General features: G+C 38.7%; 1 protein-coding gene across 7 annotated transcripts in view; it reads right to left on the bottom strand.

Annotated features, from left to right (window-relative positions):
- CDADC1 (cytidine and dCMP deaminase domain containing 1) overlaps nucleotides 1-11,036 on the bottom strand; it is a 44,803-nt gene extending 33,767 nt beyond the window's left edge. For 2 of the 7 annotated variants that reach the window (XM_057707524.1, XM_057707525.1), the window contains exons 1-3: nucleotides 10,863-11,036; nucleotides 10,013-10,110; nucleotides 2,787-2,861 (exon numbers count right to left, since the gene is read on the bottom strand). In XM_057707524.1, coding sequence (XP_057563507.1) covers nucleotides 2,787-2,861; nucleotides 10,013-10,110; nucleotides 10,863-10,944 — 255 coding nt within the window. In that variant the 5' untranslated portion in view covers nucleotides 10,945-11,036. Of the gene's footprint in view, nucleotides 1-1,573; nucleotides 1,672-1,857; nucleotides 1,972-2,786; nucleotides 2,862-10,012; nucleotides 10,111-10,862 lie in introns of those variants that run through there. The other 5 variants (XM_057707529.1, XM_057707527.1, XM_057707528.1 and 2 more) reach the window with 5 other exon arrangements.
- Nucleotides 11,037-14,891: the final 3,855 nt, after the last annotated feature.

Below are 14,891 nucleotides of genomic sequence, written 5' to 3'. Positions count from 1 at the left end.
TAAATATTCTTTCCCATTATGGTCTATCATAGGATGTTGAATATAGTTCTCTGTGCTCTATAGTAGGACCTTGTTGTTTATCCATCCTCTATATAAAAGCTTACATCTACTAAATTTTAAAATATTTTAAACACTGCCTAAAATAAAGATAAATCTCAACTTCTTTCTAAAAAATGACTCTACTAATTTTTAGGACTATAGCAGTCTACACTAACGTGGGTAGGACCCACCTCCTACAAATATATATATATTACTTATAATTTTTAAAATGTTTTTAAATGTATAGTCAAGCTCAAAAGAAAGGATGACATACCCTCAGGTGTTAGGAAGAGAGAACTGAAAGCCAGAGCAGTAAACTGCAGCTATCTCAGGAGTCTCCCACCCACAGTAAGGGACTGGGCTGACTTTGCTTTAAGCCCCAGAGGCTGAGCACTGGTTGAGTTCTAAAGAGTGGTTACTTTAAACCTAAAGTGTCCTAACTTATACAGATACTAATCAAAAAAGCTGCTGTAACAATATTAATATAAGATAAAAGAGACTAAGGTTAAAAATCAGTTCTACATAAGCCACAAAATAGTCTATGTCGTTTTCGCAGCAAAAGATCCTGAAGTAAGGAATGTAAACCTAATCCTTGGGTTCATAAGGGATTTTACAATATGAAGGGGACTTGGGCTGAGAACAGAGTGTCCATTACTCCCTACTCCCTTTCAAAGGTATTTTACTCTACAGTTATTCCCAACAGGACACATTTGAAATCACATTAAAGATCAGACCAAAGCCATATTAACTACAATAGTCAAGTTTCAGTTTCAATTATGAGTACAAATTTTTGAAACTATGGAGAATGATACTTTGCAAAATGTCTAAAAAGAAGGAATAGAGATTTTATAGAATTCCCTTTCAGAGGTAATCAACCATCTCCTAAACATTCTGGATACTTAAAAATCTTTCCCTTACAAAATATATATCCAAAAATATAGCTAAAATATGAAAGGCCTGTCTACATTGGCTATTAAAATTAGCCTTAGATTTACCTTGAATCCTTTCCCCTCTCTATCCCAAAATTTCTTAGAGTTTTATGTTCTTCAAACACAAAGTATATATTAATATCTACTTCTAAATACCTCCAGCAAGTTTTTAAAAAATTATCACTGATGAGACCTTATCAAAAGATCTCAGTAGACTAGAGCTCATTTTATTAAAATGAACCAATTATGACCAATGGAAATGGCTGCAATTAAATGATTTTAACTTTCGATTTTCTAAGTAGTTAAGCAGACAGAAATAAAGCCAGAAACCCTTACCACAAAAGACTAAAAAAATTGTTCCTAAAAAAATGGGAAGCATACTCAACAATTTATTTTTTTATTGGAACAATCTTTAAGGCCAAGTTTATTTATCACTTTTTTGTCTAGAGTCCTTTTCACTTCAGAAAATACCTTTTTTTTTCCATTTCGTTTCTCGCTAAGGCCAAAATATCAAGTTTGAGACTAAGATTTTTCCATCCCAAACTTAAAACAAAACAAAACCAATAAAAGCCTAAGTTGCATTCCATTTCGGTACTTCCACTTACTCCAACTCCCAGAAGACTGAATCTTTGCAGTGAATCACTGTTCTGGATCCTGATTTTGCTTCACTTCACTAACATCTTGGCAAGTCGTCTATGTAATCCTAGTCACAGAGTTTTACGTTAAAACATAGGCAAAAGAGGACAGTCTGATTTGTATAAGAACTAATAAATTTACTTAAATGGCGATTCACTACTTTTTTCCCTTTTGCCTTTCTCATAATTAAAAACATTTAAATATTCTAAAATAAATTATTTCTATATTCTTGTTGGGCATTTTAGAGACTCACTCTCAGAAATAATCAGGAAATCTCCAGGAATGTACATCAGAATCATCAAGGTAACTTTTTCAAAATATACATGTCTCCACTCCACACCCAATGAATCAGAATCTCTCTGGAAAACTCAAAAGATTAAAATAGCAAGGAAATACTATGCAATATTAAAAAGAACAAGGTTCATCTTGTCAGGTTTGGGCTTTGATTTTTACCCTACTTACAAGCTAGTGAGTTAGCCCGGTACTGCTTCATGGATGCTAGCACGAGACATGAAACTCCTGGGTCAGAACAAAGAACTTTATGGTTCACAGCACAGCAAGCAGTGAGAGCATCACGTCTGTGATGGTTCCCTTGCCCACAAGTTCCACAAGAGGGTTATGCGGATGGGCCCATATGGATTCCTGGGCTTGAAGTCGGTTGTGTTACAGGAGAGGAATGCTGAGCTTGGGAATTCTGTTGTATTTTATCACAAATAGTGAGCAAACCTGTTCTATGTCCCAGAGGGAGACATTATCAAGGTTGCTTGCTGCAAACTCAACTCTTGAGCGATGGCCTCGGTAAAGAACAGTGAGGGCCTTGCATTCTTGGTGAGACCAACAGGATGGGTTGGAGTTTGAGAGAATATGGAAGAGTGTTTCTCAACACATCTATATAATATGGGAAGGTGACAAGAGTTAAATTTGAAAAACTAAAAAAGAGCAAGATGTAGGAACATATTATAGAATACAGAATCCCATCTGTTCTCTGCTCCCCCCCACCCCAACCTTTGTAGAGACGTGTATAGTCTTGTAACTGTATGATTTTTCGAAAAGTATACAAAAACTCTCTTGGAAGTGGGAATGGGGAACTTGAGTATAAAAAGGATTTTATTCTACTTTATACCATTCCTTTTGCTTTGTTATTATGAGTATATGTCTTTTTTCTTAATCATAAAAATTCACCTGTTTTTTGTCAGTTGATACTCTGGCCATCTCTTCATTATCTCCTAAGGGTCCATGCTTTCCTTCCTCCCTTTCCTAATTAAAAGCAGATTAAGGAAAAAAAAAAGATTAATACATAAGATGTGATTAATTCAATAGTTCCTATTTAAAGGATGGTTTCTTTGGCTGTGGCCACTTATTTTGTCCCCGATGAAACTCCATATTGACTTCCTGCTTCATTCAGGTTCAAGTTCAGACTACTCAAGCTAGTAAATAAGGCTTTTATAATCTGGCCCCTGAGTACTTTTCCAAAATACAGAAGAATTAAAAATAAAATTCTGTTGTTTAAGGTTTCAGATTTGGGGCAGTTTTGAGTAATGGAAAAGTCCTAAAGTGGCCATGGCTAAGAAGGACTAAAGGGGAATAGAGGTAAATTACCTGGCACTGGGAAGGTAAGGAACTATGCAGCAAAGCTATGAACTATGGATTGTGGTAGGCGGAATAATGGTCCCCCAAAGACCTCCCTGTCCCAATCCCTGGAGCCTGTGGCTATGTTATGTTACATGGAAAGGTTGCATATGGAATTAAGGTTGCTAATCATTTTGAGATGGGGAGTTGTCCTGGATTAACTGGGTGGGCCCAAAGTAATCACAAGGGTCCTTATAAGTGAAAGAGGGAGGCAGGAGAGTCAGTGCTAGAGGGATGCAACACGAGAAACACTCATCCCACCACTGCTGGCATTGAAGATGGAAGAAGAGGTTCACAAGCTAAGGAATGTGGGCAGTCTCTAGAAGCTGGAAAAGGCAAGGAAACAGTCTCTTTGAAGGTCTATAGAAGGAATGCAGCCCTGACAACATTCTGATTTTAGTCTAGTGAGACCCATTTCGAATATACATTTGTGTTATTTTAAGCCATGAGCTTTGCTGACACTAATACAGGAATGTCCATAAGTCTCCTCTAAAAGTAAAATTTGAAGTAGAAAGTTTTGAACCAGGGGATAAATTCATTCACTCATCCATCCATCCACCCATCTATCCATCTATCCAACCAGCTTCTGGACACAAATTTTCATAGCAGATTTATTTTTCATTTATTAATTCAACAAATATTTATTGAACCCTTTCTATGTGCCAGCCATAAACCCAGTTGCTCAGGATGCAGCTCTTATAGAGTTTATGATTTATGAACACAGGAAAGTGACTATGAGGTAAGTGGATAACAGGGTGAAATAGCAGAATTCTGTGAGCCCCAAAGTAGGTGGGATATGCAATACATCGAAGAAAGTTTGAAAGTGGGAATGGCAAACTTGGTGTATGTTGACCTCTTAGTTTTCTGAAACAAGTACTGAATGCTAGAAAAGGAGCAACCTCTAAAAAGTTTACAAGGAAAGCCATGTCCTGGGAATGAGGTTTCTGTCCAAGCAGAACATGAAGTGGAGGAAGTAATGACGGCAGTGAAATTATGGGGGTGTGGACAGTAGTAGTGCTGATGCTGATTATATGTATGATAATAACTGTAATAATACCTAACATTTACTGGGACATGATATCAGGTCCTGATACCATGTACCCGGCCCTAAATTACCTCAGGTAATCTTCATAACTTTACAAAAGTAGCTATGAGTATTCCCATTTTCCAGATGAAGAAGTTGTGGATAGAGATTCAATATCTCAACCATGGTTACATAGCTAATAAATGGGTAAGCAAGGATCTGAGCCCCAAATCCACTGTCTTCACCGTTATGCTATATTACTTCTGTTCTGGAAAAGTACATGAGGTCTTTTAGCATAAAGCTAAGGTACCAGAGGACACAACGGGAAGAGCTGGGAGAGGAAGACAATATGTGATGTGTAGAGAAATAGGAGAGAACATTGCAGTTATTCTAATTCTTACTAAAGTAATATTCAGACAATTTAGATAAGTCTTACTTAACTGATATTTAAAACTATGAACCAGTAGGAAAGATAACTATTTTTAGATGACAGCCATGTTCAACAGTACTCGATTTCTATTTTAAAACTTTTAATTACTTATGGTTTTTTCCTCAGAAGTCTCATAAATAATTAGTTTCTCTCCTACTCATTTGTCTAGTTTTAGACTGGATTATTAAAAATTCTTACTCTTTATACTCAATGTATATCACTTGCTGAACAATCCTCAAGGCACACTCGTACAGTGTAAATATTTGACAACATAGAAAACTCAGATAGCAGTTATATTCCAGAGTTGTTGTAGTTAATAATTTCCTAAGGCTGGTAAAAATGACCATTTAAATGTCCAATAATAAGGGAATAAACATATTACATTTCTACAATGGACTCTTACACAATCATTAAGAGGACAATAAAATGATAATAAAACCCATAAAACTCCTAGAAGAAAACAGGTGGTAAGCTGCTTGACATAGACTTTGGCAATTTTTTGAATCTGACACCAAGAGCAAAAGCAACGAAAGCAAAAATAAACAACTGGGAATACAATAAACTAAAAACCTTCTGCACAGCAAAAGAAACCATCAAGAAAACGAAAAGGCAACCTACTGAATGGGAGAAGATATCTGCAAATCACATGTCTGACAGAAGGCTAATATCCAAAATACCCATAAAGAATTCATACAACTCAATAGCAAAAAACCCAACAAATCCAATTAAAAAATGGACAGAAGAGGGCTTCCTAGGTGGCGCAGTGGTTGAGAATCTGCCTGCCAACGCAGGGGACACGGGTTCAATCCCTGCTCCAGGAAGATCCCACATGCTGCGGAGCAACTAAGCCCGTGCGCCACAACTACTGAGTCTGCGCTTTAGAGCCCATGTGCTGCAACTACTGAAGCCCACGTGCCTAGAGCCTGTGCTCTGCAACAAGAGAAGCCACAGCAATGAGGAGCCCATGCACCACAATGAAGAGTAGCCCCCACTCACAGCAACTAAAAAAAGAAAGCCCACGCACAGCAAAAAAGACCCAACACAGCCAATAAAATAAATAAATTTATTAAAAAAAAAAATGGACAGAAGATCTGAATAGACATTTTTCCAAAGAAGATATACAGATGGCCAACAGGTACACGAAAAGATGCTCTACATCATTAAACATCAGGGAAATGCAAATCAAAATCACGAGATATCATCTCATACCTGTTAGAATGGCTATTATCAAAAAAAACTAGAAGTGGGACTTCCCTGGTGGCGCATGGTTGAGAATCTGCCTGCCAAGGCAGGGGACACATGTTCAATCCCTGGTCCGGGAGGATCCCACATGCCTCAACTAAGCAACGTGTACCACAACTACTGAGCCCACATGCCACAACTACTGAAGCTGGTGCACTGAGAGCCCGTGCTCTGCAACAAGAGAAGCCACTGCAATGAGAAGCCCGCGCGCCACAACAAAGGGTAGCCCCTGCTTGCCACAACTAGAGAAAGCCCGAGTGCAGCAACGAAGACCCAACACAGCCAATAAATTAATTAATTAATTAAGAAAAAAAACCTAGATGTAACAAGTGTTGGGGAGGATGTGGTGAAAAGGGAAGCCTCATGCACTGTGGGTGAGGGTATAAATTGGTTCAGGGACTATGGAAAACAGTATGGAAGTTCCTCTAAAAATTAACAGAACTACAAGATGATCCAGCAATTTCACTTCTGGGTATTTATCCAAAGAAGATGAAAACACTAACTTGAAGAGTAATATGCACTCCCAATGTTCACTGTAGCATCATTTACTTACAATAGCCAAAATACGAAAATAATCTAAGTGTCCATCAACAGATGAACAGATAAAGAAATTGTGGCATATATATACATACACACACAATAGAATATTATTTACCCATAAAACAGAACAAAATCTTGCCATCTGCAACAACACAAAGGGATCTCAAGGGCATTATGCTAAGTGAAGTAAGTCAGACAGAGAAAGACAAATTCCATATGATCTCTCTTATATGTGAGATTTAAAAGCAAGCAAATAAAAATCCCCGAGTTCGTAGACACAGAGAACAGAATGGTGGTTAACAAAGACAAGGGTGGGAATGGGAGAAATTGGTGAACTTTTAAAAAAAATTTAGTTTAAAAAAATGAATGAAAAAATAAAACTAAATAAAAATAGCAAACACATAAAATACATAGTATATGACAGGCACTATCTAAGACCTACAAATATTAAGTCATTCATTTTTCAACAAAAGTTCCACGTAGTATTATCAGTAACATTCCATTTCACAGATTAGGAAGTTGACACAGAAAGGGATAAAGTAACTCACCCAAGGTTACACAACTAGTAAGAGGTGGAGCCAGGATTTGGACCCAGGCAAGCTAACTGCAAAACCACTGGCTACTCCCAAAGCATTAGACTAAGTTGCCACTCCAGAATTATAATAGTACTACAGCATGAACATTTTCCCATGTTAAGTGAAAAGGGCAGGATCCAGAATTAAATGATATCAAATGAGTAATGGAAATAGAGAAAAAAGATTGAGAAACAACACAAAAATATTAGTAGTCTCTAGGTGGTGGAATTATGAGAGATTTTTTTTCTTCTGTCCATTTTATAAATAATAAACAGGTATTACTTTCATAACATATAAAAATGTTTTATTTTTAAAAAGACAAAGGTTTGTGAAGTGTCAAAAGCAATGTCTCCAATACAAGTACATGTGAAATTGCATCTTAAGAGTTTCCATGACTTACTTTGTATAGCAAAAGCAGGATAAAGAATTTAAGTGAAATAAATTTATCACTTTAGCCTAAAGAACGTTTTTCCTCTCTTAATAGGAAAAAGATCTTAATCTTATGAACATCATGTGCATTTAACAGTGGACTTATTTAATTTAATGTACCTGTCTGCTGACAAAGAACAGGATATATTCTTGGCATTTGTGTGTGTGTGAATGAATTAAAATGAGACCAAATCTTGATATTAAGAAAAGGTTCTTCAAAATTATTACTCAATTTGTAAAAAGGCCAGCTTTTATTTAATTAATTTATTTTTAATTGAAATATATTTGACATGTAACACTGCACAAAATTAAGGCGTATAACATGTTAATTTGATACATTCATATATTGTAATGTGATTCCCATTGTAGCAATAATTAGCACCTCTATCATGTTACATAACTATTCACTTCTTTTTAATAGCTGGAATAATTACATCCTAGTCTCTTAGCAAGTCTGATGATTATAATACAATATTGTTTTCTACGTTCACTACACTGTGCATAAGATCTCCAGGGCCTATTTACTACTCATAAGTTTGTACCCTTAAACAATATCTGTCCTGTCCCCCCATACCCCAGACCATGGTAACCACCATTTTACTCTTAGTTTGGCTTTTCTAGATTTTACATATAAGTGAAATCATACAGTACTTGTCTTTCTCTGTCTGACTTATCTAAGTTAGCATAATGTACTCAAGGTCCATTTACAGTGCTCCAATGGGCAGGAAGTCCTTCCTTCTCATGGTTGAATAATACTCCATTGTAAAGCCCAGCTTTTTAAATGCACTTTTAAAAGGCTTAAATCTCTAAACATTTGTTTCTAATCTGTCTCTTCAAGACAAATTTCATCAGCAAAAAATCAAAACAAACCAAAAAAAAAAACCCAAAAAACCCAACAGCTTAAAAATCTTCTACTTTCATAAAATAATACTAAGTTATTAACAACTAGAAAGAATAAAGGACTTCAAAATTCATGAAGAAAATGAAGAACTTTCTCAAAGCCATTAATAATATGTGAAGCAAGGGTAGGGTTAGGGTAGTGGTTGAAAAATTGGGAAAAAATGCATAACATTTTAAATAATGCTTTATTATTTAGAAAATATTTCACATAGGTATTGGGAGAAAACTACTCCAAGAGATATCATTTTACCATGAAAAGTGTATTCCCTATCTACACACAGACCTTACACCCTTCACAAAAATTAACTCAAAATGAGTCATACACCTAAATGTAAAATACAAAACTATAACACTTCTAGGAGATAACCATAGGAGAAAACCTAGATGATCTTGAGTATGGCGATGACTTTTTAAGTACAACACCAAAGGCATGATGCATGAAAGAAATCAATGATAAGCTGGACTTCATTAAAATTAAAAACTGCTCTGCAAAAGACAATGTCAAGAGAATGACAAGTCACAGACCAGGAGAAAATATTTATAAAAGACACATCTGATAAAAGACTGTTCTCCAAAATATACAAAGAACTCTTAAAACTCAACAGTAAGAAAACAAATGACTTGATTAAAAAAATGAGCCAGGGACTTCCCTGGTGGCTCAGTGGTTAAGAATCCGCCTGGCCTGCCAATGTAGGGGACACCGGTTCAATCCCTGGGCCGGGAAGATCCCACATGCAGAGGAGCAACTAAAGCCGGTGCACCACAACTACTGAGCCTGCGCTCTAGGGCCCAGCAGTCACAACTACTGATGCGCACACCTACAGCCCGGGCTCCGCAACAAGAGAAGCCACCGCACTGAGAAGCCTGTGCACCACAAAGAGTTGCCCCCGCTTGCCACAACTAGAGAAAGCCCAAGCAGCAACAAAGACTCAATGCAGCTAAAAACTTAAAAAAATAAATTAAAAAAAAAACTATTAGGACTTCCTAGGTGGCGCAGTGGTTAAGAATCCGCCTGCCAATGCAGGGGACACGGGTTCCAGCCCCGCTCTGGGAAGATTCCACATACCAGGGAGCAACTAAGCCTGTGTGCCACAACTCTTGAGCCTGAGCTCTAGAGCCTGTGAGCCACAACTATTGAGCCCATGTGCCGTAACTACTGAAGCCCACGCACCTAGAGCCTGTGTTCCGCAACAAGAGAAGCCACGGCAAAGAGGAGCCCGCGCACCACAATGAAGAGTAGCCCCCCGTCTCAGCAACTAGAGAAAGCCCGTGTGCAGCAACGAAGACCCAACACAGCCAATAAATAAATTAAATAAATAAATAAATAAATTTATATATATAAAAAAAATTTTTAATTGTAAAAAATTAAAAAAAAAAAGAGCCAAAGACCTTAACAGACACCTGACCAAAGGAAACACAGATGGCAGTATGAGATGGTAACCACATATTCTATTTTTAGACTTGAAAGTGAAACTATCACGGCTACGTATTACAAGTATCATACTAAACCATGAAGGTATTTTGCAAATTTGAAGGCTTGTTGAGTTTGTTTAAGTGTGACCAAAACTAGAGCAATAAAATCGAACTTTAGACCGTTGCTTGTCTAAGCGGAAAAACTACCTAAGGCAACAAATTATACCTGAGATTTTTGTCTTTGGGTTTTGACTGCTGGGAAGAGCTCCATCCAGAGACTGAGCAGAGTGAAAAGGTTGACTTTAGAAAGCCTTGGTATTTCACCTACAAAAGAGAGGGCAAACACTTTAAAATTTTACTGATGATGAAAACGAGAACTAAGCTCAATGCCATTTGGGTGCTGCAGCCTTAGCTCATTCAGCTGTTTTAGCAGGAGGCAGAGAAAAAGGATTCATGTGCGAGAGAATCAAAGCACTTTCTTATTAGGAGACTGGTTTCAACCTCCTTGCGGGCAACCTCTTCCAGCACTTTCCAAAGTTGGGCCCTCTTTCACCTAGCAGGAAAAAAACAGTACAACTGATGCACGGAGCTATGGGAACAATCCAAAAAAAAAAAAGTTAAGCAAAGTCCTTGCATCTCAGATCACCGTGGAGCAAGCTTTACTTTGGACTGTGATGAGGCGTTGTAACAAGGGCAAGTGGTTAGAACACAGAACTAAAAATACGATGACCTTAGAAGGTAAAGCAGTTGAAATACAGGGAAGTGTCCCGTGCGGTTAATTTTGAAATCACATAAAAAACATAGTTTGGCGAATTTGCAGGCTCGTCGATACCCGGAGATCCCAGCTCCAGGGTCCTGGGAGGGAAAGGGGAGCACTGAGCGCAACTTCAAAAGCCAGTGCAGCTCGGCCGAGAGATCCCGGTGACCGGGGTGGGGACGCGCTCAGGGCGGGGATGGGACACCCGGGAGCAGAAACGCAGGCGAAGAAGGGAGGCAGGGAACTCGGAGGGAAACGGCGGGAGACGCACTGAGGAGAGCGATAGGCGGCTGGCGGGAGCAGGATTCTGGACACTCACCGGTCATGCTGCCAGTCTGGGTGCTGACTGACCGTCCGGCCCCCGCGCTCTCCAGATTTTGCATCTGCCCTGCTTCTTTCATCCCCAGCCTAGCGGCCTCTGATGCCCAGGAAACCTCTCGCTGTCCTGCATGATCTTTGCCCCAGCAACCCCACCTCTCGCCTCCTCCCAGCAACTGTATAGCAACGGCCAACTCGGCGCTGCCAAATGACGTAGGAGCCCGGCGGCCATTTCCGGGCGCCCCGTGTGACGTCACGGAGAGGCTAGACGCGGTGGCGCTGGCGACCGTGGGAGTGGGGAACACTGTGCAATTGACCCTTGTATTTGACAGTGTTCGTAGGTCTTACCGAAGTCTGGTCGCTTGAGGATGTGTTGGCTCGAAGTCCCAAGTGGGGCAGACTCTGAGAGGGTGATCAGGGCTTCGCCTACAAGAAAAGTTTGGTCAGAGAGGGAAGGAGAAGTGAAATGGAAACCTGCCCCACCCATGTGTAGTGATCACGGTCTTGGAGAATCTGAGAGGCCAACGGGATGGGAGCTGGGCGGTCCTGATTGTTGTTACCCTCTAAGAATGGCCAGTCTTGGGGAACTTAGTGCCAGCAACTACAGGGACGTTCTGCTTATTAAACACATGAAGACATTGAGAGGTAGAACTGTAGTTGTGGTGAAATTGAGGATAGGAGAAAGTAGCCCCTGCAAAATCTGAGAAGTGCCTGACATTGTGGATTTGTGCACAGTGCAATTTCTCTTATTTTTTTAAAGCTCTTTATTGGAATATGATTGCTTTACACTCTTGTACCAGTTTTTGAGATACACCAAAGTGAATCAGCTGTATTTACACATATATCCCCATATCCCCTCCCGGGATTCCCTCCCACCCTCCCTTGTCCTGGCCTCCTAAGTCATCACCCATCATCCCGTTGATCTCTGTGTTATGCAGCAACTTCCCACTAGCTATCTGTTTTACAGTTGGTAGTGTATATATGTCAATGCTGCTCTCTCACTTCGTCCCAACTTCCCCTCCCTCCCCAACCCCATGACCTCAAGTCCGTTCTCTACATCTGCATCTTTTTTCCTGCCCTGTCACTGGGTTCATCAGTACCATTTTTTTGTTAGATACCATACATATGAGTTAGCATTCGGTATTTGTTTTTCTCTTTCTGGCAGTTTATTTTTATTATTTTATGTGTCCTAGTGGTGCTGTAATAACGGCTCCTCTGTATACCGCGGTCTAATAGAATACGGAGACAGAGATTTTGGAGGAAGAGAGAAATGGCTTTATTTTTCTTTGCCAGGCAAAGGGAAGACATAGCAGGCTAGCGCCTCAAGAACTGTGTCCGTCCTTGGGAGTCCGGGAAGATTTTATACATGGGGGCTCACAGTCTGGGGTATGTGATAAGGATCAAGTAGGTGGAGGTCTTGCATTCTTTTTCCTTTGCATTATTCTTTTTTCCCTTGCATTATTTCAAAACAGTCATAGCTGGCGTCAGGCTACCTGGTGACTGGGGTCCAGCAGTTTGTTGATTGTCTGTTTGTCTATGGTTTGTTGGCTGGGGACCTGCTGTCTGAAATGCAAAACAAACTATAGGAATGATTTTGTTACAATGGTCGTGTGGAATGCAGCTTCCAAGTTGTAAATAAGGTTAGCAAGTGAGAGGCAGGAAGTAACTCACACAGAGTTAAGTATCAGGGAGTTAGCTTTGTGAAGTAAAAATCTAGTAACTACAGATTAGTGACGGCTAAAGTAAAACAAGGAATGATTAACTCTTTCAGGCCAGTTTATCTTTCTCCTCTAGCCTGTTTGACATTCTCTTTGTTTTCCTTGCTCTCAAGAGGAAAAAGAAAAATCACTTCTATTTGCATTGCAACACTAGGCATGACTCAAAATGAAGCTCCTCCCTGCTCCAGTGACTCAGAACTTGTTTTCTGTCAACAACTTTCGCTGTTAGCACAATCTGAAGTACTTAAAAACAGTGAGACACAGAAACTGCTCCGAGGCTATGAAAGCAAAAGCCAACACTGTGAAAGTACATTATTTTGTAAAGGACTGAAGAGATAATGTTCAGCGTTGATGGGTATGACTGTGGTTCACTAATTGTAACTGCTGTATAGTATTTCAGCATATACTATATGCTGAATGGTTTTGTATTTTTGTAGCTATATACTACAATTTATTTATCCATATCTGAGTCAAAAGACATTTGCACTATCTCCAGCTTTTTGCTGTTGCAAGCAATGCTGCTTTAAACATTTTTGTATATGTCTCCTTATGTTCATATGGAAGAGTTCCTTTAGGGACTACACTTAGGAGTATAATTCTTGAGTTGTCAAGTTTCAAGTTTCCCACATAATGCTGAAAAGTTTTCCAGAGAGATTGGACCAATTTGCATAGCTCTATATCCCCGCTAATTCTTGGTGTTGTCAGACTTTTTTTAGTGTTTACCAATCCGGTTGGCATAAAATGACATCTGTGGTTATGATTTCCCCTGATTGCTACTTAGGTTGGTTGGCCATATATGTGTCCTCTTATTCATTTGTAAGTATTCTTTATACATCCTGGATATTCATTCTCAGATGGTGCTATGTGTATGGTAAATATCTTCTCCCCATTTGTTGCTTGCTTTTTCACTTACTTAATGATGTTTTTCACTGCACAATTCTTTATTTTAATGTGCTAAACATACAGATAATTTTCTTAAATGGATTTTGTATCTTTGCATATTTTTAAAAAGCATCTACCCAAGGTTATAAAGATTTCTTTTATTTTCCTATGTCAATTATACCTCAGTTTTTAAAAACTTTTATATTTCCTCTAAAAGCCATAAATTTTTCTTTTCATATTTATATCCTCATTCATCTAGAATTTATTTTTGTGTTATGATATGAGGTAGGGATCCACCTTTTTTCCACTTGGATAATCAATTATCCCAGCACTATTTCATCTTTGATCTGCAGTGTCACCTCTGTCATGTATCAAATGTCCATATACAAGTGAGTCTGTTTCTGGGCTCTATATTGTATATCATTGGTTTTTTACACCTCTGCTGCCCCTCCCATCCCCCCACCCCGCCCCCCAAAAACACCTTATTTTCCTCAGGAATATCTTGGTTATTCTTGACCCTTTAATCCTCCATGTTTTATTTTTAATTTTTGTTTTGTTTTGTGTTTTGTTTTTCTAAAGGAAGACCTATTTATTTATTTATTGGCTGTGTTGGATCTTTTTGCTGCACATGGGCTTTCTCTAGTTGTGGTGAGCAGGGGCTACTCTTCATTGTGGTGTGTGGGCTTCTCATTGCAGTGGCTTCTCTTGTTGCGGTGCATGGGTTCTACGTGCACAATCTTCGCTAGTTGTGGCTTGCAGGCTCTAGAGAGCAGGCTCAGTAGTTGTGGTGCATGGGCTTAGTTGCTCCGAGGCATGTGGGATCTTCCTGGAACAGGGATTGAACCCGTGTCCCCTGCATTGGCAGACAGATTTTTAACCACTGTGCCACCAGGGAAGTCCCTCCATGTTAGTTTTAGAATCACAGTATCACATTCCTCAAAAAGTTGCTCTGGTAAGTTGATTGGAAGTGCATTGAATTTACAGATCAGTTTGAGATATAGAGGCTTCCTATCCCTGAATATGGTGTACCTGTGTGAACTTGTATATTGGGTTTTTCAAAAGTTTTTCAAAAGGCTTTAAAATTTTTCTCCACAAAGATTCTGCAAATATTTTATGATTAAATCTTATTTTTGTTGCTATTATAAATAACATCTTTTTAAAAGTTATATTTGTAAGTACTTGTGGCTAATATATAGAAATGCAAGGAATTTTTATATATTAATCTTATATTGAGAAATCTTGCTAAATTTTTTATTCTAATACTACTTATTTTTAGTTTCTTTTGTTTTCTAGACTGAACCTATATTATCTATAAATAATGAAAATTTTATTTGTATCTTTCTAATCCTCAAACCTTTTATATCATTTTCTTGTCTTACTGCACTCTAAAATCACTAGCGAAACATTGAGTAGAGGTAAAGGCAACAGGC

This window comes from Hippopotamus amphibius, chromosome 14, assembly GCF_030028045.1.
Source record: "Hippopotamus amphibius kiboko isolate mHipAmp2 chromosome 14, mHipAmp2.hap2, whole genome shotgun sequence".
NCBI lineage: Eukaryota > Metazoa > Chordata > Mammalia > Artiodactyla > Hippopotamidae > Hippopotamus > Hippopotamus amphibius.
This window is presented reverse-complemented; position numbering and strand designations above follow the sequence as displayed.